This window comes from Mustela erminea, chromosome 8 (genome assembly GCF_009829155.1).
Source record: "Mustela erminea isolate mMusErm1 chromosome 8, mMusErm1.Pri, whole genome shotgun sequence".
NCBI classification, from domain to species: domain Eukaryota; kingdom Metazoa; phylum Chordata; class Mammalia; order Carnivora; family Mustelidae; genus Mustela; species Mustela erminea.
In genome coordinates this window covers 73,766,749-73,790,438 of record NC_045621.1, presented here as the reverse complement: position 1 = coordinate 73,790,438, position 23,690 = coordinate 73,766,749, and the positions used below count along the sequence as shown (strand labels likewise).

Here is a 23,690-nt window from a genome sequence, read left to right as displayed (position 1 = left end):
TCAGTATTAACAACAAGCACCCTACTCCGAGCAGCTGAACGACAAGCCCTACCTGGTAGCCATGCACTGAGCGGAATAAGGGAAACAAGAAACTTCCAAGCCATAGTTTTTACTGTGACTTTTGGAATATTTCAATAGAGAAAAGAGAAAGCAACTATCACTCAAAAATTATTTTGATGGTATCTGTCATTTCTACTATAGACTATCAGTCTATAATACCGCTATAATCCCACTAGGATTAATTATGGAAAATACAGCTAAAATCCAAAATTTTAGTAGGGCCTAAAATCTGGGAATTCGAAGCACAGCAATCCATCACTCAATTTATAGGTTCACTAGAGAAGCAGAGGCATATGTGTGTTGATGGTGGCCATTGCATTGCAGGGGAAGTAAGGCTTGGGAAAAAAAAAATACCCTGCTTGAGACCACTTACTAAGTTTGGAATAAAAAGTGTATTTCTAGCTCCAGTTCTCTGCTCTTACCCATAAGCTCTCTCTGGTTCAGTAGCAAGGGTTCTCTGCCTAATGGTTGGGAGGTGAAACACCACACTTCTTTTATCTTTAGGTGACACAAAATCACAGTTCTTCCTGTTTGCAATCAAGACCTTTGCCGAAATGCATCATAGTGAAGGTCTAGTTCAAATGGCGTGTGGACCCTGAACTCTGTACCATCCAACTGTGGGATGGGACCCAGTGCTCTAGTAAGATCCTTGATTTTGTGTAGGTCAGTGTGGAAATGCCTGGGAACAGAGCAGGAGATGAAACTCTGGCCCAGTTTGCAGTCCAACTGGGCATAATCAGAGTTTCAGCTTTTCAGTGGCTCACTGCCACTCTTTAACAGCATAAAAATTCCCTCTAAAAAGAAATTCCTGCTCAAAACAGACTTTCAAATAGTCTGATTAAAATTGCTAGGTTTATTTTGTTTGTATCAACTATTAATACAATTGTGTACAATTCTATGATTTTGTGTCAATGAGTTAATTCTCCTTGGTGCTGAACCAAATGGGACTGTAGATTTAGAGAATGAACAAGAAATGGGTTGTGTCTAATGAGATGTCCTAGGAAATAGCCATGCTATGCAGACTATACATGGGCTCCACACATGCTTCAGCCAGATGTGATTTTGGCCCGTCATCTCCACAGCTGGTATTTTCTTAGTGGTTTATAATACGTCTCCTATTCTTTCTTGTCCATCTTCCCCCACTTAAAGTTTACATTTTCAAGTCAGGTTTATAATGAAAATAATTTACCACATGCCCTTGGGTCATTAGACCTCTTCACCTACAGTGAAGTTTCCTGTGAATAAAAACTTACTAAATGTATTGTGATGATATTCTTTCTTTCTACTTTCTACTCTTTGAATCTACCTGCTGGGTAATTTTTATGCCAATCCATAACTTCATTTGAAGAGCCAACCTGGGAGTATAGAAAAGGCAGAAGAAATCATTTTCACCTTCTTGTCTATCCGCACTAATCCTCTTAAAAGTACCCTTTCAATCAAGGGATCCAACAGCAGCTCAATTTCCTCAGCAGATGGAACAGTGAAAGGTACAGTGTAAAAGAGTAACCACTGAGAGTGAAAAAGGAAAAAAATAGAGTGATCTGAGGAGATAGCCCGAGCCCAAGAGCACACAGTGCCACATGTCTTTACTCAGGCAGACATATGCATGTTTCTCTGTCAAGACTGAAAAGTCAAGGAAATGGCAGGCTTTGGCTTTCAGCTGGCAGGGACATGTACTGGAAATACGTTATTGCAGAGTGACTGAAACTCAGTCAGAGGTTTAACACTTAGCAGGCAGGCAGCAAAGGCTAGAGAAAACGGACCATGATTTTCTCCATTGGGTTCCACCGGCCCTGACAACAATGACAGCTTAAGTTTTTAAAAATAGTGTGATGGATTCTGATGACTCTGGAACATTTTAGGTTAAAAATAAAATAGTGGACGCATCCCCTAAGAAAAATGGCTGGGGAAATACATCATCAAAATGTTACACAAACGCATCAGAAACTGCGCGTGGATTGCCCAAAGAAAACAGAACCAATTTTCTGAGAAGATTGAATAGAAATATTGAATGGACCCAGCTTCATTTAATACCCACAGAGTTCCTGTGAAATGCAATTAAGAAGACGGGGGATGGAGAATAAGAAAAGATACGAGCCACAAAATGGTCCTTTAGTGCTTCCTTAGAAGGTCATAGCCCACTTTTTATAAACGTGATGTGAAGCACAGAGTTGAAGTGTGTTTTCAAAGATTTGGCTCCACTCCAGAGGTCTTTCTTTAATGCTGTTTGCCAAATTTATGCTAAAGGCAGATTTATGAACACTGTTAGAGAACAGGTATTTCCCTTCTTATTCACAGAGAAGAGTTTTATTATTTTGGTCCATGAGCTGAGCAAAATTAAGCATGAGTTTAGGCTGTAAATTCTCATTTCTATATGTAACAGGTGGGTATTAAGGAAGTTTCTGATTCTAAATAAAAAAAAAAAAATCTCAGGGTCTTTTAAGAATTTTCTCATTTCCAAGGCCTTATCTGGGTTTCATAGAACTTTCACCTCTGTAATTCTAAACTGATAGGTTTAACCTTTCTATGCAGTAAAAAACACTTTCCATCACCTCTCCTCTCTGAAATGCTGAGGTCAGCATTGAGGTTGAGAAACAGGGTCTAGAGACAGACTACCTGAATTTGAATTCTGGCTCTTTCATTTACTAGTGTTGAGAATCTAGGCAAGTTCTTAATACCTCTAAACCTCCATTACCTCATCTGTAAAATGAGGATAAAGAAGTTCCTACCTTGTAGGGATGCGAGGAAGAGTGAATGAGGTGATACGTGTAAATCATTTAGTACAGTGCTTAGCATACAGAAAGAAAAATCAGTACTGTCTTGAAGAGGGTTAAGATACCTACACCTTAGGGCTTCGTGTTGTCCAGGCTGAACACATGAAGACCATGATCTCTTTCTCCATGTCCTAACTCTTTTTCCATTTCCTTCCTCTTAGCTTTCTAGGCCTTCCCAGGTTCTTCATATTTGTTAGTGGTCTTCTGCTAATGAACAGAAAGATTCTGGTCAATGACAATTTTTTGAAAGAATTACCTGCTTTTTTCTGTCTTAACACATTAAGCATTTCTTGAGTCCATTGAGGATTCATACCCCACAGATCTTAACAGAAAATAAGAGAATGGGTACAAAAGACAGAAAATGGACTAGTTGGGTAGCTGGAGGGAGAGACAAAATCAACAAGGAAAGATGCAGACAGACTTATGAAAACAGGTGAACTTCTAGGTGATTCATCTGCTCTTAGCACAGTAACAGAATTTCCCAACATTGTTCCAACTGGAGTATTGGTCCCTAGAGATGATCAGTAAACATGTGATTTCATGGTCGAAACAGTTTGTCCAGAATATATATATTTTTAATTTTATTTATTTGCTAGAGGGAGACACAGTGAGAGAGGGAACACCACCAGCGGGAATGAGAGAGGGAGAAGCAGGTTGCCCCCTGATCAGGGAGCCTGATGTGGGACTCGATCCCAGGACCTTGGGATCATGACCTGAGCCAAAGATAGACGCTTAATGACTGAGCCACACAGGCCTCCTTGTCCAGAATATTTCAAACCATATTTTCAGCTAGGAGTCTCAAAGCACATTAACATATGAAGGATTATTAAGCAGTAAGGAAACCTGTTTAATATTTTGTTTATCCCATAATACTGATCAATATGTAACATTTAGAGAATCCTTCCACTATCATTATTTTAGAGCTGAGAGACAAATGCCCATGAAGAACAAATTTGGGGCAGCTAGTGAACCATGATAAAACTGATGGAATGTAAAGGGGAACTAACTTTTAGAGAATGCCTATTACATGTGCCTGCAATGGTGCTAACTGCTTTAAAAACATTTGCTCTTTCCTGATAAGGTTAAGGTAATAGTTTTTAAGTGGGAGGGATATTTACAGTGCTTTATGAAAGAATGTCATGGCTCATAGTAGCTGTCTTTAAGTGGGAGCTTAATAGCGCTTTAAAAAAGGAAGGATCTTAAGAAATCATGTAGCCCACATTCATGCTTAAGAATATTGATTTTGCACCCACTGAGCAATTTGGAGTGTCAAAAGTTCACAAGTAACAGAAGGAGAACCAATGAATCACCAAAGTAGTAATTAGTAAAAGTTGATTGTGCACACACCCAAAAGACAGTTTGCAAACCAGAGCACTCATCCCAAAACATGGAACAAGGCTCAGGGATACATTATTATAAAGCAGCTTATATAGTGAGGAAGCAGTGACTGCTTCCTCTTCACAATTATTGGTTATAACATTGGAATTTTCTTAAATGATAGGGACTAGGTCAGTGGTTACCTCATATTGACCTTGGGAAAGATTCAAGTTTTGCTTATAATTTTCAGAGGCATAAACAAGAAATGACCCAGGTCAAGTCAGTCTCACAAAATAAGCTAAATTAAGCTTTGTTTGTATGACTAAACTGGTTTTGTCTGCACAAGCCGTTTTTAGGGCTGGTCTCCATTTGTTTTTGATTTTAACAATCCTCTCCCCTCACTTTCGGTCATTCTCTCCGAAAGGCTGAGAGTATGATCAACCATGATGATACTATTTTCCATTACCATCACTGATGTAGTCAGGCTGGAACCACACATTTGCTATTTCCATTAGTTGAGCCATCAGGACATGTTTATAGGACCAGCATATATTTCATACAGTTGATAATGTAAGTATATATGAAAGTGAGGTAAAATAGCAGTTTTATATTGTTAAAGGAAAGAATTACATTTTATTCTTCCTTTGTATTCTGTAAGCCATCTATCTTAGCATAGTACCAGGTGCATAACCTTTAGTATGTCTTCTGAAATGAATGAATGAATAAAGTAGTGGTAAATTGCACTAAAATTATACTTATTTTTATTATTATACTGATTTTGCACAGTAAAATGTAACAAATGTAACTTAATAACAGGACATTTTGCCATGGGGAACAAGCCAGGATGGAGTCAGACTGTAATTTTTGAAACCTGGCGCTAAATTTCTGATGTTGTAACAAACAGCTTCTGCGTACAGCTCAGTCTCAGCCGAGATGGGTACCAGAAAATTCACTCACAAGACAGCCATGTTAGAGATAAGCATTATTTTATGAAGCTGAATCTGGCTTCAGTTCTTTTGCAAGAAACTTAAATTTACCTTTAAATAAATTGTTAATATGTTCAGTTTACTCCAACTTTAGTTTTCTTTCTTCTCTACTTACTGTTTTTCTTCTTCTTGTAACAGAAAGTAAAAACCTACCTCTTCTTTCCCTGAAATGTTTAAGAATGAAGCATTGAGAGGTGAGACTCAGGTCAGGAAGGAGGGAATACTATGCAATCACAACTATTAATTTTGGAGAATAACAGATCTTAATTTCAGTTCTAAGTGTAGGCATATACAAACACAGCGGCCATAAAATATGAGATTTCCCTTCCTTTCTTGTACACATTTGCCCACACTGGCAATGAGACGGAATTGTGAGAGACAGACTTCCTATATTTAAATGAATGAAAACCGGTCACAATGAGTTAGAGACTGAAAAACACTGTTGACAATTTTGGGGGTTTGTTTTCAGACAGCATTAATGGAAGGGGAAGGGGCCTGTGTTCAGGGCAACCAGACACTCCATTAATCACACACCCCAAACGCCCTGCCCTTTCCTGCTATTATCCTGCTCTCTTTCTAGCCTCTTTCCTTTGTCCTTATCTCTCTCTCTCTTTTTTTTAATCTGCATCTTGGTACTCCAACCTGGAATGTGGCATTTACTCCGTCACGATTTGAAAATACAGTGACAGTTTTCTGATAACGTTCAATACATTGAAATGTTCTCTGCATCTTGTCAGAGTTTACAAAGAGGAGGATGTGTAAATAAACCGGAGTGATCTCTTGTAGGAATGGAATTCTGCTGCTGAGAAGCTGAGGAGTGATGCCCTTGGGATTCTGCTGTCCAAGGGCTACACGGAGAAAGAGCACCTACGGCTCTCTAACCAGAAACTGCACCAGCTTCAAGGAGAATGTCGTCAGCTCATGGCGGAGAGGGAAACTTGGTTAAAAAAGGCAAATGGGTTTTTTTGCAGTACGAATAAGGTCAGTATGAAGCCACATTGGTAATTTTAGGTAATCAGGGCAGACCAGTAAGAGACTCATAACTTCAGTAGGCTGGAGCACATCACGGAAGTCTAGATTCCACGTAGAGTTTCAAAATTAATAGCAACAAAATCGAGTTTCTAAAATGTATTCCTATCATAGCCATTATTTGGTTCTCAAAACGAGGAGACTCTTTGCTTTGACATGTAAAAAACATCCCCATGAGAGTTTCATCAAAGAGCTGTCATTGAGCTGTTTGAGGGGGACACTTGTGCTGACACTGCAGGGCTTGTCATGGAGTAAGGGAATTACCATAAAATATATCAAGGTGAAAAGAACACTGTGAAACTTTTACCAAAAAACTATTTCCCTTTGAAAAATTATCTTTTCATTTATCAAGTAAAGATACACGAATACTGCAAACCTTCTGCAGGCAAACCACAAGGCTAGAAGCAGAGCCTTGACCTAACTGCCCTGCCTTGGTCTTGCCTTTTAAGGTCAGCCAAGGGGAAATCTTGCTTTGGAACATCTCCAGGTCTTCTAGACTGGGAGAAGTGCTCTGCTTCTCCTGGTTGACTGTAGCAGGTGGCTCTTAGTGAGTGGTAATGTCTACATGTTCATCTCAATCGTATATCTGAAGCTGGTGATATTACTTGAAAATTTCTTTTACCTTTTCCAATCTAATACACATCTTCAAACTGCCCTGCTGGAATTGTTTACTACCTTAAATATCACTGATGTTTTACAAACTGGACAATGTGACAGGAAATGAGTGAGTAACCCCTAAAAGGTAGGTATATTGTGATTTAAAGTCATGATATCAACAATCTGAATATACTGTCCTGGTATATATCAAAATAGTTCTTTAATTTTGAGCTTCCTTACTGATAGGAAACTTGAAAAGGATGAATACTAGGATTCTAAAATAGAGTTTCTAGAATTACAGAAAAAAAATTAAGGAAATTTTGGCAAATTATTTGTTTGGGATTTTTTTGTTTGAAGAGAAGATACGGAGCATGTTACTGGAGCTGCTGACCTAAGTAAATAGTAGGATGCTAGGTGAGTTCCTCTTCAACATTCCTGTTTTCGAGTAAGAGACTTTCTAACACCCATTACACCCTCATTCTATAAAATAAGTGGGTCATATGTCAGTCAGTTAATGCCGTTTCTAAGGAAGACCATTGTAGAACATGTTGCTCTGACAAAACAACACTTCTAGAACAAACCCTCTAGGTTCAGCCCTGCAAAATGTAGTTTCCCTCTCTCCTTACTTCTAACTCTCTTGCTCTTGCTTTCTCCATTCTCATTATCTGATAACTTCCCAGGGAGGCTTTCTTCTTACATTATTTCTGGGCCCTGAGGGAAAAAGAATGACACTTCTTGTAATAGTAACAGTTTAAAAAAAAAAAAAAAGAATAGAATGGTTACTTCCTCAAATTCATATAGCAATGGCAATTCAGGTCAAATCCTAAGAAATTACATTTCTTAGGTCTCAACACTTGACTTCTAGATTCCATTTCATCATTTGAAATGCCATGGCATTTAAATCATAACTAGTTCCATTGGGATTTATCCATTCTATATTATCCATACTATAGCATTCTCGATAGCCAAGTGGCACTTAAAAAAGTACAGAATTTGTTCTCCCTTTTCAAAGCAACAAGGAATTAATTTTTAACTCCAAATTTAAGAGTCGATGAGAAAGGTGATAGTTGCTTTTACCTCAGCAAAAATAGAAATCGGAGCATAGAAAGTGGATATTTAATCATGATTTTTAAAATGAAATATTTATCATATTATGAAGAAGCAGTAAATGATGAAATAAGGTAGTCAGTAAATCCATTTAAATTAAAGAAGGAAACTCTTTTTTAAGACTTATAAATGGTATTTTTCTCTTTTATTTATATTGTGGGATCTCCACATTTTACAAAATTCTGAGTATTTTAGCCTTTAGCACTTATAAATAACCCTAGTTAAAGTAAAGAGCTGGATTTAAACATTAATATAATGTAAAAGTCCTTAAAAATTTTTTTTTCTAGTCTGAAAATTCCATTTACACTAGGTAAGGGGTATTTTCAATTTATATCATCTCTGAAGCACTGAATTTCTCTTTCCATACTCACTTTACTATACCTTGGGTGCACTGGGTTTTTTAAATTGTGAACATCCCTATCCCTAGGAGAGGTCATGTTGTCAAGAACTGTGAGATATCTGAAATTTTACCCAAAATTTCAAGCTAACATGCTAACTTGCCCGTTTTGTGGATGTTCACAAAAGACACATGACTTTTGTGTCAGCTTTGAAAGACTTCTATTTTGAAAGATCTTATTACTCACAAAAACAAGAATCTAAATGTCAATGCATCATGTCAGTTTCCCAAGTCGCAATTCCTGGGGGTGGGGGCGATGCAGATGGGTCCCGCTGGGTGACTGCTCTTGCAGCTGGTAGTGATCCAGGAGGGGAACCCTAAGCTTGGGGCATCTTCTGTTTGATGGCAAACAATAATCCAGCCTTCTGTTTGTCTCTGAAGGAGACATTTCCTCAGCCCTGAAGGTTGCTGGCTGTAAACCCAACACTGAGAAATGGTCCCAGTAAAGAGGGGTCAGTGGTAGGCATTCTTGGCATACCAATAATGATGGGCAGGAGCACTAGTGACTCTCCCAAAAAAAATACAGCACCGTGAAAGGAAGAGGAAGTCGGTGCTTTAAAAAACGATATTTGCTTTGAAAACCAATTCCATTCTTGATAAGTGAATTATTTGTTCAGCAAACAACCTCTTATTCCAACTTTGTTAAAGCTAGGTCAATATTCTCCTTCAATATTTGTGCCAAATACCACCGTGAGAAAATATGTTAGTGTCATGGGTAATATATGAATGACTGAATGTCACAGCTGGAGTATTTGCTCAGTAAAAAGTGAAGTGTATGATTTTAAAAATACAGCTTTCACTTTTTAAAAATTTTGTTAAAATAAAAAGGATGTCATAATCTCATCTTCGGAACTAACTATTGTTAATGCTTCCATTAACAATAGTTAATTCCGAAGATATATTTCTTCTTTTAATCTGGATTTTTATCATATGTTGCTCGTATTTTTTTGCAAGCAGAAGGAAATTCTCCCTTTCCCCCCTTTCCCTTCATTTTAATTCATTCTCTTCTCTTTATCAATTTTAGATACAGATATTCTTACTTACTAGGAAAAAAAAGTCATAATAATTTCTTTTAGTGAAGTCTTTAAATAAGTAGTGTGATCAACAACTACCCTTCTTCTTTAAGGATTCATTTCTTTAGTCTATTTTACTGAACAATTACTGTGTGTCAGATACTCTTCTAAATTTGGGGGATACAGCAGAGAACTTTTATACAAAATAATCTAGAATATATTTTCAATCTGTGAAATTCAATAAAATACAGTTATCACCTAATAATCCACATTGACTAGAGTGGCCCACTGCCTTTGCCCTGTGGATTTAGGAGTGAAATTGTTTACCTTTTAATCCCTCTAGAAGTTGATGACTGATTAATATTCAAGACTCAAGAGTGTTTCTTACTCAGTGTCTATAGCCTTTGGCTTGAGGTATGGCGGTTTGTACCTGGAGTGAACAGTAGGTGGCGATTTTAGCACATAGGACCTCAGAATGTTGCTACTGATGCTGTCATAAACCAGCCACTGGATTCAAGTGGATTGAACCATGTCACTTAAGAACCTGAGATGCTTCTTTTCCATTTTAGAGTTATCTCCTGTGCTGGCGAACTTACTGCTGAATCATTTAGCAACAAATATAAGAAGGGTTGATTGTCAATGTGGGATGATAGCTGATTGGAGAAGTGTTTCTCTAATTACGAGATGTTGCTAAGAGTTATTAGGACATGGCATGAAATATGAACATGGCACCTATTATAGTATCTCATCGGGATCCCCCGAATTTTCATCTTTCTTGAATGTAGATGATCTTATTTATTATATTTTTATCAAGTTCACCAAAAAAGAGTTGGGTGAGGTGGATCAATCACCCATAGAGTACTTATCATTGTTTAAAGAATGTGATTCAAATATATATGCTTAAGCATAAATATATATGCTTCAAGAGCAGCGCAGTGTGAACCTGAATTTATATGACAGCAATGACTGAACTTGAAGCTGTAAAACATGGCTGATTGGCCATACAGTCTCATCTCCCTTGCTTCCCATTCTCAGGCACATGATTTCTTTGGCGAAAGCAAGCTGTGAAGACTGAGGCCAAATCTACATGGTGTAGTTCTTGGGTGGTTGGCCTAAAAGCAAAATGGAACAAAAGCTACGACACCTAGCGCAACACACCAAAAGCAGTTTGAAATAATGATTGTCATAGCTTCTCCTCTTCTGCTATCACTGCCAGAAGTGTAATGTCTTTTAAATAGATACGTTGCTTTTTCAAGATATGGACAGCAATGCAAACCAGTAATGCCTATGGCAACTAATTGTTTCAGATGAAAACAAAATAATTAAAGATGAAATTTGGTACAGTTTTTTTTTTCCCATTTATATATGTACTGTTTTCCCATTTTCAAAAATAGATACATTTTAGGCCAGATATGGGAAACGATGAAATAAAATGGCCCAGTTGTATAGATTGAAGAATGAAGAAACCTGCCCAAGTAGAGGACCTAAAAAATATTATTCAGGGGGTGCCTGGGTGGCTCAGTGGGTTAAGCCGCTGCCTTCGGCTCGGGTCATGATCTCAGGGTCCTGGGATCAAGCCCCGCATCGGGCTCTCTGCTCAGCAGGGAGTCTGCTTCTCCCTCTCTCTCTCTGCCTGCCTCTCTCTCTACCTGCCTCTCTGCCTGCCTCTCTGCCTGCTTGTCATCTCTCTCTGTCAAATAAATAAATAAAAATCTTAAAAAAAATTATTCAGAAGGAATTTGTTAGATGATATAAATGAATTTAAGAAATTAAGCTAATTGTCATTGGACATCCCTTTCCTTGATATTTCCAATTTCATAATTCTTAGGCAGCCTGTCTCACATTTCTCCTTGCCAGAACAACTTTACATTCTTTTACAAAAACCGAAAGCATCTTTTTTTTTTTGTTAACTCTCTCCATTCTTCTACATTTCCATTTGGCTAATGTGTTGTATACGTGCTGTTTTCATGAATCATATATATACTTTAACTAAAGCAATTAAAGATACAATCCTTGCTTTCAAGACTTTCTCAGTCGAGTTTGGAGGAGAGGCAAGGGAACAGAAATGCTGGGCACTTTGGGAAAAGCCCGAAGCTTTTGGAGTGAGCATAGAGCATTAGAGAACACAGAGGAGAGGACCAGGGGGAAAGTGTCAAAGAAGGCTTCTCTAGAGGAGGTGCACATTGAGCTAAATATGAAAAACTGAGGCAAGATGGGGCTGGGAGGGAATTGAGTAGTAAAGAGCTGTGCCTTGTTTGGAAAACCTAAGGTAATTCATTTTATTAAGAATGTAGGGTGGGGGCGCCTGGGTGGCTCAGTGGGTTAAGCCGCTGCCTTCGGCTCAGGTCATGATCTCAGGGTCCTGGGATCGAGTCCCGCATCGGGCTCTCTGCTCGGCAGGGAGCCTGCTTCCTCCTCTCTCTCTCTGCCTGCCTCTCTACCTACTTGTGATCTCTGTCAAATAAATGGATAAAATCTTTAAAAAAAAAAGAATGTAGGGTGGAAGCTCAGAATGATGAGAGACAAGTGGTAGAAGCAATCAGGGGGTTAGGAACTTCTTGAATAGCATGCTAAGAAGTTGCTGTCTTGGTTGCCTGGGTGGCTCAGTTGGTCAAGCATCTGATTGTTAGTTTCAGTTCAGGTCATATCTCAGGTTATGAGATCAATCCCTGCATCAGGTTCCACACTTGGCACAAATTCTACTTGGAATACTGTCTCTCCTCTCCCTCTGCCCCTCCCCCGCTCATGCTTTCTTTCTCTCAAATAAAGAAATAAATAAAATTTAAAAATAAAGAAATTTCTCTCTTTTGCTGAACATATCCTTAAATATGAAGAGATATTAAGGACTCAAATCATGATGAGGCAAATCTCCTGATATGGAGTAAATGATACCTTAATTTTCTTACCTCCTGTATTCCCTCTGAGAGAATGGTTTAGCAACATTTGGTTTTAGAACTCAAGGATCGGCTATTTAAACCACAGCATATATTTGAGAAATATGGCTAAACTATGACCATATTATTATTTGTATATAATAGAAAACTTATCAAAAACAAGAAATACCTTATACATCTTACATTTCTCATGACAGTCCACAACTCAGTCCATGTTTAATTAGTCTTATAATAGTTCAGTTTTACTGTCACTCACTCATGAATATCCTTCTCTATAAAACTATCAAGTGACCTCTGAGCAAGTCAAGAGTGGATTTACTGGTTTCCCTTCCACGTACAGTTTTAAACTGTTGCATCTCTCCATTGGCATTAAGTATATTCTCCTTTGTATTGTAGGCATTTATGGGTAGATTTCCTTTCTTTTGCTGAATTAAAGCTCCTTGAGGGTAAGAAACGTGTCTATTTTACTTTGCATTCATCAGAACAGAACACCTAGAACAGTGCCTTTCGGGTTGTGGGTGCTCGATAATTGTCTGAATGATTGAAAGCAGTGAAATATTACAAACCATGGAGTTTGACGGCCAAATTTCATTTTCATAAGAGATTACATTGATCCAGGGTCATTGGAATGAGATCATTTTGAAAGCAGAGAGCTTAATTACTTTAATACACGAGGAGCACAAATTTCAAGCTCAGTATCTGGCATACTTGAGAAGGGGAGTAATGCTGTACGAAGAGATGTGTCATCACCCGTACCACCTCCTCCAAGAAGTCTCCAGGCAGCAATAATTGCTTATTTTTCAGTTTCCCATAGTATTGCTCTGTGCTCCTTAGAGAGAGATGGTCTTAGTCATCTTTGCATGCCACCTAGTGTTCAACAAATTTGGTTGAATGAACGAACAAATGACCATGTGACAAGTCAATTTACAGTTTGAGCCTGAGTTTTCTCCTTTCTGAAATAGGTCTAACAATCCTTATCTTCTTCAGGGGATACCATTCAGTAATAAAAGTTCCTGCAACTGGTGATAAATGTACAAAGTCTTTCCAGGAAAGAGTTGGAGTATAAATAAATAAATTGAATTGTGAAGCATTAAGTGAAAATTTTAAAATATTTGCTAGGATGATAGTTTTCTAAAATAATACAGTAGATTTTGGAGCCAGGCTGCTGAGGTATGAATCTGTACTTAGACATTTATTAGCTCTATGACCTTGGGCAGTTACTTAACTTCCCTGTGCATCCAGCTTTTTTATCTGAAAAATAGAAATAATAATTATATGCACCTCACAGAGTCACTGAGCTATCTACATGAGTTAATACATGACTAGTGCATAGAGGGGCTAAACACTCACTACGTTCCAGCCATTATTTTGTCATTATATATGCATTGAATACTGCACTAGCCACTGTAATGTGACTTAAATGCTTTTGTTCATTTTCCTATCCCCAGCATGTACCAGAGTACATGCTCCATAGAGTTCAATTAATGCTTGTTAAACAAATGAAAGAAAATAGTTGCTTTGCACATTGTAAAGGGACATTTTCCCTTCGGAAATGTTAATATTCCCAAGATTACCCTAAAACTATTTAGGTCAATTTAGATAAAAGAAACCAGAAAGTATAAACAATGACTAGCTGGTTAGAGTTCTACCTATGGGTCTAGTTTATCCATTTCCAAGGTGGGCTTATCTCAGGAAAAAGTAAGAGTTCGTCAGTACATACACTTCCTTCATTCCGTGTTGACAAAATGCATTAGGTACATACCATTTTCAGTCCAAAACTCCTTTTCCAGTTTATTTTTCTCTTCAGCTTTTCAGATTGTGAGGTCAAAACCAGTTTTAGGTAGTCATGATTTTACATATGTTTCAACACCACAAAGCCACCTTCTAACCCTTGTGAGGAGGAGGGAGATTTGGGTGGGGCCCAGCAGAGACGGCCCTGGCGAGGCAAGCAATGAGCCTGAGCACCAGCAGGGGGCAGCAAATACTGGGAGCTGAAACTTACGTCACCCTCTGGCTCCTGCCTTTCTGGCATTGCAAGCCTTGGCAGATCTGGTGAGGACCCGGATTAGGCATCAGCTTGCCAAACTGGGAGCCACAGGAGTGGCTGCAGACAGTGGGATCTGGTGCTCTGATGAGAAGCTGAGTTTTTTGTCCTTGGTAAGGGTAAAGGTTCCAACCAAACTCGTTCTCCAGCCTCGGAACTCGTGCAAGGAAAATTTTAAAGTTCTGCAGTGTTTGAGTTTTTTCGTTTTTCGTTTTTAATGTTTTTTTTTTGTTTGTTTGTTTTGTTTTGGATTATCTTCAAATAAGTTAGTCTAGAAGCAAACAATACTACTAATTAAGCATCTTGGTGAAACAGAGTGATGAAATTATTATCCTGGGTGACTCATGGTTCTTGCTGAACTTTTTAATCTCATAGGTATTTTAAAAAGAGTAAAATGTACCATGCCCTGATACCATCTCTGTTTGATTTGGTCCAGCCTGGATGTTGTACTTTGGATCTTGTACTTAAAATGGTGGGAAAAAATCTTTATCAGCATAAAAAGAAAAAACAAACAAACCAACAAACAAAAAAACCTAAGCAACTCCTTAGTCTTCCCAAACCAAGGCAACAAGAGCTAATTGGTCTCCTTGTCTGCCTGAGAACTGGGTGGTACAATATAAAATTGTCAAGAAGAGCTAGAACCTAGAAGGAGAAAATATTATCCTTGTGCTTATATCCTTCTTTTTGTCTCTAGTCATAAAATTTGTATTTGACCAGGTTTGAAGAAAGAGGAACATGTGAAGAGAAAACTAAAGAGGAAATATTAATTCCAAAGGGATTTCTATGGGGGCCATAGCGTCATTGCCAAAAATAACCTGTTCTATACCGTATGTGAGACAGAGATTCTTTCCAGGCTGCATCCAGTATATCAGGTTCCGTATAGTTATAGTAAATAGAAAGACATTCAGTTCTATTCTGGGTATAGATTAAGTGAGAGCCATGATACTTAGATGCTTTCTGGAACGGGAACATGGATTCTTCATCAAATTTTGCATAGGGATAAGAGAAAGGAGTTTTGCATAGGATTCTGACAATCACAGAATGTATGATCTTTTTGAAAGAGGACTCCTCTTAAAATCATTAAGTATAACATTTCTGTGGGTTTAGATAATTCCCATTAGGGTTAGGTTAGGATTAAGGATAAAGAATAAGCTCTCTTACTCATCTTATTTGCAAATATATTTGTTGAGCTCATGAAGGAGCGCAACCACTCACCTCTTTTCTTCTGCCATGACTCTATCACGTGTGATACACAGAGCAATTCATAAGTCAGTGCTTTCCAAACACTGTGATCTTTTTGAGAAAAAAAGCTCTAGAAGAAAATTTGGTTATTTTGACATTAAGTTATGTGTTACTTTGGTCCTTGATATACTACCTCCTTCTAGTGACTGTTTAGCCCTTCAATTTATTCCCATATTACTGAGATGTCATACTTCTATGATGACGTTCAGGAAGGGGGAGAGTCAGCTCACACATGCACTTTATGCGGCTTTAGAATCTAACTCCTATGAAGATGAGACCAGTGCCCACAGATCAGAGGGTAGCAGCTGTTCCCCGGGGCCACAGGAGGAGAGGCCCAAGCAGGACAAATGACCGGCAGCAGATGGTCCTGTTCCTCTCAGGAGCTTTTCAAAGATGTGTCCCATCAAGCTTTAGAGTAATTGTAAGAAAGTATTTCTGAGTACTTACTCCATGTCCATCCGCATGCCCTGTCATATTTTTTTTCCTTCTTTAATTCTCAAAACAACAACAAACATGTATTAAGGTTATAGGGGCTTAATACTAAAACGGAGTGGAGTCAGACGTGTGGAGAAGAAAAAGCACTTTGGAATTCTCTGTTCTTTCAATCATTCCCATGAGGAATTCTGGAGATTATCTTTTTTTTTTTTTTTTTTTTTTTTTTTTTTTTTTTTTTTTGTAGAAAAGAAAGTAATTCCTCTTTTATTTTTTTTTTTTATTTTTATTTTTTTTACTTTATTATATTATTTATTTATTTTTTTTATTTCCAGCATAACAGTATTCATTATCTTAAGGGAAGAAAGAAGTGAATGCCCGGACATCTACCTATATACCCTTTTCTTTTATTTCATCCTTTAGTCTAGCTCAGTGGCTCCCATCCTCATTGGGAATAGTATTACTACAGTCACTAGTTCACATACACTAAATTTTAAGCATGATTTAAAGGAGGTCATGATAATTTTGACTACACCAGATTTTTATTTTCAGCACTAACTTTAAAACTAAACTGTGATTAACATGAGACTCCACTTCATTCAAAAGAAGCGATAAAAATTTAAAATATGAAACAAAATCCCAGAAATAGTGACTATTGCCAAGTGGTATTCCAATGTGTCATGGAAAGATTGAGAAAGAAATTCAAATACTCTTTTCTAGCATCAGCATGTTGACACATTTGGCAAAAAGAGAGGGGGATCAGATAAGGAAGAATCTTCAGGTTCAAAGTTTCTCTAATAAAACTATCTTCCTTTTCCAGTCCTATATAGTGTAAGAGAAACCACTCAGCCTTTCTCCGTATTTTTTCTCGCCTATAAGAAGTAAAGGTAGACACTTATTGATAAAAAGTTAAGTTTTAAAATCTCACTTTTTCCACTGGTGATGAACAGACTTCTTGGAAAAGCTGCTTCTTTCTTAAGCTTCCCCTGGTAATCTTTTGCCACATGGTTCCATGGGCCAGGGTTTAACAGCCGGAGTCTCAGGACCAGGCAAATTAAGGACAGAGACCAAATCTGCCACTTAGTAGAAGTATTACTTTATGCAATTTATTTAATCTCTCTGAGACTCAGTTTCCCCTGTCATACAATGGAGGTCATTTCTCACTTTCATCTAGGGCCATTCAGGATAATGTGCCTGAAACTCAGCAGATATCCCAAAATGCTTGTTGGCTGAATGGAAGGTAATCATGAAACACAAGAGTACAGACGGAGCACAAGTTAGTTCTCATTAAACTGCAGTTGATATTATTACTTCCTATCATCCAAATAAAGGGGATTGTTTTTGTTTTAAACATTTTTAGTGATCAGAAAGAACAGATTCAGGAGACATGAGGACATTAATGGGACTATAGAATAACATATAAGTAATGGGAAAACATTGGAGAGACTTCATGTGTTAATTCAAATTTTGTCCGGTTCAGATTCTGACATTAAACTCACTCCCTTAGATGGCAGCCAGCTTCCACACAGCTCTACGGCTGTTGCCTCTATTTTTGGCTTAAACTGTGTTCCCTCCGTCTTCAGGTCTCAGTAGTAACTCGACTCATGAGGCCATCCGCTTTCATTTCTCATAAGTCTTCTGTGGACTCTTCCTACTGCTCCTGGTGGGCCCCTAACAGGCTCACTGGCTTCCAACCCAACAGTCCAGGAAGGCTAGACTTCAAGGCTCCTGCTGACTGTGGTGCCGTCAGGCTTCCTGGGATAGGAGTGTTCTCCAGAATGGTGTGGAACATCCCATTGGTTGGCTTCCTCCAGGAGTGCCAAAGGACAACATGACAAGAATTCCCTTGCCATGCAGCTTTTCTTCAACCTAATTCAGCTCCTGCTCTCCAGGCCCAAGTTCTGAAATGTTCTCTCAGGACCTAAGAAGACCACTGTACTTTGCTGTCCTTCTGTTTTCCTCATATTACCACAGTCTCTTTTACTGCCTTCATATCATATACTCCTTCATCTTAACGCTAGCTAAGCCTTAATGGACAAGAAGGATAGCTCCTCTCTACTCTCTGTTAACTCCATAACCTTAATCTCCCATGGTTGGTTGTTGATCTGCTAAATAAAGGACAAAAATAAAGGAATTAAAACAAAACAAACAAAAAAAACTTATCTTAGGACACTGTCTTGGTTTGCAAGGCAATATTTTTTCTGCACAATCCATTCTGTGTATCAAAAGCTAAATATTACCTTGGTCTTAGTCTTTTCACAGCTTCAGAACCAAATTATAATCTTTGTAGACAGATGGGTGTCTTGGATGCAACAGCAGAGCATCTTATACTTGGAAAGACAAGGGGTAATTCTTGAATAGTTCTGTATAATGATTCTGGTTCAAAGTACAATTTACTGGGCAATTTCCTTTTAAGAGCATCACAGAGATGTTCAGGTTTTGAAAATCTGCATAATATTTTAAAAATATATCATCCATTATTTGTATACAGTACAAAATGTGTGAAAAGTAAGCCTGGCTCTTCAAATTCCATGCAGTTGTAACTGTGTTGTATAGACACATTCTCAATGTAAACTCTTTTGGTAACTTCATGGTGTTGACATTTATCTATGCTGAGCTAAACTATGATCAGTTTCCCTAAATGAAGCCTTAAAACTACACAGCTGTTTTCTCAGACTAAGATTGTTGTTTTTGGTTATGATCAAACTAATAAATGGAATAGGCTGGTATTTCATGTACACATTGATGTAGATTTTAAGCTAGAAAAGCAGAAAATGAAAGTATGTTTTTTTTGGCAGGCATTTGATGTACTTGGGAGAGTCGAAGCTTACCTTAAGCTCCTTAAATCAGAGGGTTTAAGTCTGCCTGTCTTGGCAGCGAGGCATGAGGAATTACACAGAGAAATTAAAGACTGCACAGCTGATGCTTTGCAAAAGGGACAAGCCTTAATCAGCCAAGTAGACTCCTGTAGGTGAGTAAGCCTATTTCTTCCTCAGTGTAACCAGCTTTTTTACAGTTTCCACAACCTGTTAAAAAAAAAAAAATAAGTTGCACAATTTTTTTTCTGCTTCTGATGCCTTGCTGCATTATGACATGGCTTAAAAGGATCTATTGAATTTTGGTCACCAGTGATTCTGAACACAGCATTGCTCATCCAGAAGTGAGTCCATATTCTGAGTTTGAGTACCCAAAGATGCGAAAGCAAAAGCTTTTTTTTTCTTTTTCCCTCTATGAGTTTCTGAGGTGGGGGGAATGAAAGGACAAGAGAAAAAACAGAACTTAATTCTCAGTGCTTTTCATAGCCCAGCACCTCAGTGGGGTTTCTTTCTCCCTTTTAATTCATGAGTGTTGAGGCTACCCTGTTCCTTTTTTCCTTTCTGGGAAAAAAAAAAAAAAAATCTAAATTCCCTTTCATTTATGACCTTGGTGGCTCACCCAGTAAAAGCCTAAATAAAAGGTCCTAATAACAATAACTCACTTTTTAAAAAATTAAGAGTCCACCATGTCTGAGGCACTGTGCCAGCAGGCTTAGGAACATTCTGTCATTAATCCTCACAGCAACTCTACAAGACACACAAGAATTGACCCCATTATCCAGGAGGGAGTTTGTCCTCCCAATGGATGCCTGAACCCATGGATAGGACCAAACCCCCCGCCCCCCCACCCCCACACTATGTTTCTTTCCCATACACACACACATGATAAAGTTTATTTTATAAATTAAGCATAGTAAGAGATTGAAATGATCAGTAATAATTAAATAGAACAACTGTAACAATACACTGTAATGAAAGTTATGTTAATGTGATTTCTCTCTCATTCTCAAAATATCTTATTATAATGTATTCACCTTTCTTGTTGCGATGATGTGAGATGATAAATGCCTGCATGGTGAGATGAAGGGAGGTGCATGACGGAGGCATTGTCACATAGTGTTGGGCTGCTCCTGACCTTCTGATGATATGTCAGGAGGAGGATCATCTTCTGGACCATGGTTGATCATGGGTAACTGAAACCACAGAAATAAAAAAAAAAACCCTGCAGATAAGAAAGGGACCATTGAACTATGAATGTTCTCCTTTATAAATAACTGAGACACAGAGAGACCAAGTAACTCGCAAAAGGTCACACAGCCAGTTAGTGGCAGAGTCCAGGTTTGAAAGCAAGTACATGGGCCCTAGACCGCATGTTCTTAACTAGCGTGCTAAGACAAGTTGTTTTTATGAGCACATTTGGTGAGTGTATCAGCAGTGGGTTTAGATCTGGGTGGAAATGAGGAGAGAGAAGGACCTTAAGAAACGGAAAGAGGATGCAGTGGGAACATAGGAGAAAGAATAGGATTGGAAGAGAAAAGGGAGATGCTGGGGCAGATGGTAGAACATATATTATCTAGGAAGAAATGAAGGTGGGGCTTACATTTTAACAGAAGGAGCCAAAGAGATTTGTGCAAATAAGATAGACCCATATTTATCCTCCATATCAGCAATCTTCTTGAAACTCAAAAACCTTAAATTTGAAGAATAATAAAATAGGTCAAATGTGGTAAAATTACTTTACTTCTCTTTATTTATTTTACTCTTTTAAAAGACTCTGTTTCTCTTTAAATCTTCATCCTGGTCTATTTTAGATGTGTTAAAAAGTGTTGATTTGATAAGTTTGGGTTTAGGGAACTTTCTTTTCAGAAGACAGTCTGCATCTGGACAGAGATATTTAGCCAGGGCTTGTAATGGTTGCTATGGGACTCTAAAGCCAAGATCAGAAGTAATCCAGGGTCTTCCAACAGGAGCCAAACAGCTGAAGCTATGAGAAGGGCAAATGATTCTCCCTTTTTGAAAACTAACAACTGTAGCTACTAAGTTTCTTGACTTTCACTCCAAGCCATACATCAGGTAATGGTGTGTTGGCTGCTCCAGGAGCCCCAGCACACCCATGTTGGGCCCCAAGTGTGGGCACTCTCCTTTCTCCTCTCTCCTGCTTAAAGGTCCATGTGTCTTGCACCATGCAGAGGCTCCTGCAGGTGCCTGGACTCAAAGTGCATGTCAGACGCTGAGCTGAGTCATGATGATTGGATTAAGTTGGTGAGGTCTCCAGTTGGAATTTGGGGAATGGTCCTCTGTCAGTTTTGCAAGTGAGTCTCAAAGCACAGACACTCCATTCAGGATACTTCTGTGGTACTTTCCTTGCCCTTGGGCGGTTTCCTTTCATGCATGGGTAGATCAGGAGGCAGCCCAAGACCCTTCCCTAGATCCCTGGAAGTCTGTCTTTGGTACACTGCCCCAGAAATTCCAGGTGTCTCAGCCTCCCAAAGCATGAGCCCTGTCTCCTCAACCCAGCAAGATCTGGGGGCTCCCTTTGGTTCCACCTCCCCGAGCTTTGGTCTGGAAACAGCCTCTCAGGCAGTAAGCTGATGTTGTCCAGTGTCTGAGAACGATTGTTTCATATACTTTGTCTATTCTTCTAGTCGTTCAGGCATGAGGGTAAATCTAGTCCCTGCTCCTGGCCAGAAACTGAAAAAAGTTCTGAAAGAAACCGAAGTTCGCTATTCGGTGTTGATGCTTAGCTCCCAGAGTTGAAAAACTAGTCACAGTTTATCATTCTTAAGCTTTATCCTGTTTGATCTAATTGGTAATGTTTCATCTTCAGTACTTAAATATAAGAGGGGAAGTGCTTATATTTTATATTATATTCTATATTCAGGGCTTTCGTGACTGCTTTTGGCCACCCACTTGGTCATGGTCGACATGTTTATTTACTTAGCTAGTTTCATTCTTTGCGTCTTCTTTCTAGGCTTAATTTATACATATGTATATATATATATTTTTAAAGATTTTATTTATTTATTTGAGAGAGAGACAGTGAGAGAGAACATGAGTGAGGAGAAGGTCAGAGAGAGAAGCAGACTCCCCGTGGAGCTGGGAGCCCCATGCGGGACTCGATCTCGGAACTCCGGGATCATGACCTGAGCCGAAGGCAGTCGTCCAACCAACCGAGCCACCCAGGCGTCCCTGTATATATGTTGTTTTATGAAAGAGCATCTACAGTTCTTTTCTTTAGGCTGCAGACTATGTCTTAACAGAAGCAATAGTTAGGAATGGTTTCAAGAAACTTGAATTAAAATTGTTAGGTAACTATATTTAAAAAATAATACTTATTGTCAGTATAGTTTCTGTCAACGTCCTAGATATACGAGCTTTCATAGTAGTTCCAATGTGTTTGGTTGCCCCCAAGATTTCACAGTATTTTACAAATCAATACTATTTTTCCACTTTGCGGGAGGAACTGAAGGTAAAGTGAAATTGTTACCTGGCAAAGGACATTTTTGATTCAGAAGGTAGATGTAAAATAGAAATCCATTAAAAACTGAATTGAAATGCATTAGAATCTCGGTGGCAAACTAAAGCCACACATAGCTAAGGACCTCAATCCCACGCATTACATTTGAGACTTGCTTCCTTTCCTCATCTAATGACTCATCTGTACAACGGTGTGGGTCACCACCACAGGAGGGAAGCAGAACCTAAGAAGGAGATTTCAAGTTGCTGACACTGCTGGAGTGAAGGTGGAATTTAGAACATTGGCAGTGAGGATAAACATGTCCCTGAACATTGCAGTGGTGTCCTAGGCTTCTGAATGTCAGCCACATTGCGAGGATACAAATGACTAAGGTCCCCATTATCAGACATTTGAAAACTGGTGTGGTTAAGAAACTTAAGATTTAGATCCAAAAGAGTTCTATTTCATGCATTCTTAGGACCAAAACAATGCTATGACTTTTAAACTTAATTTTTCTGAACCTGTTTGCTCATCTGTAAAATGGAGGGTTTTTTGTTTTTGTTTTGTTTTTTTTTTTTAAATCAAATGAAACCACTACTCTTAGCAATTAGTTTACTTTTTTTTTTTTTTAACCTTCCCTACAAAGGACTTTAAAAGCAAAATGCAAAGAGTCACATGGTTGTTTCAATTAATTACAATAGAGCTGCACCACATTCTATTCATTTTCACAAACTAGGGAAGGTTATATTTGAAATAGGGGAGATAAGCATTTATTTTAAGGTAATAAAAGGCAAAATTTAGTATTGGGGCACACGGGAATTTCAGAGGCGTTTAGATCTTTTGTTTCCTTGTTAGTCAACAAAATAGGACTTCAGAAGTTCACATTTATCTGAGACAATGTTTCCCAGTAAATCTGAGACCTTCGTTGTTACTTTTCTGTAACTCTTGCCTTATTAGGAACAGATCCACACTGTTTTTCTATCCTGGAATCAAAAACTTTTGAGGTTGGAGCAATCTCACAAAATAAATAATGGTTGTTTACGTGTTTCCTTGCTTTTCTATTTTCTCCCTGTAAGCAGGGGATAATTCTGAGTCATTGCTAAATAATTCATCATCTTTTCAAAGTATAATATCTGTCATCTAACCTAACTCCACTTTAATTTTAAAGATGTTTTTGGGCATTCATTTGCACTTAATTATTACACAAGTTACTCCGTCTGATAATGGTCAAACTTAGACTTATAATGATATTACAGTTCCTGGCTTCCAGCGCTCCCTCCCCACTTCCGAAGCTCCGCTTGGCATCATCCTTGAGCAGCACGTCTGAAGACAGGCCAATGTATTCCTTCAACCACAGGAAGCTGTGGTGATTGGAAATCCTGAGTTGGAGACTTTGTATGAGGGTGAAGTTTTCCATAATTGGATAAAATCAAGGAACCTCCTCATTTCTCTCTGGGTAGCTAAAAATACAGAACTAAAAAACATACAATGCCATCTTGTGCAATATCCATTCATCTTTTTCTGT

The 23,690-nt window shown here is 38.4% G+C and overlaps 1 protein-coding gene across 7 annotated transcripts in view; it reads left to right on the top strand.

Moving 5' to 3' along the window:
* The window catches only part of CCDC141 (coiled-coil domain containing 141), a 235,072-nt gene that overhangs the window by 137,804 nt on the left and 73,578 nt on the right, over window positions 1-23,690 (top strand). For all 7 annotated transcript variants that reach the window (XM_032356082.1, XM_032356079.1, XM_032356080.1 and 4 more), the window contains 2 exons: window positions 5,924-6,118; window positions 18,691-18,863. In XM_032356082.1, the coding sequence (XP_032211973.1) occupies window positions 5,924-6,118; window positions 18,691-18,863 (368 nt within the window). The remainder of the gene's footprint in view (window positions 1-5,923; window positions 6,119-18,690; window positions 18,864-23,690) is intronic.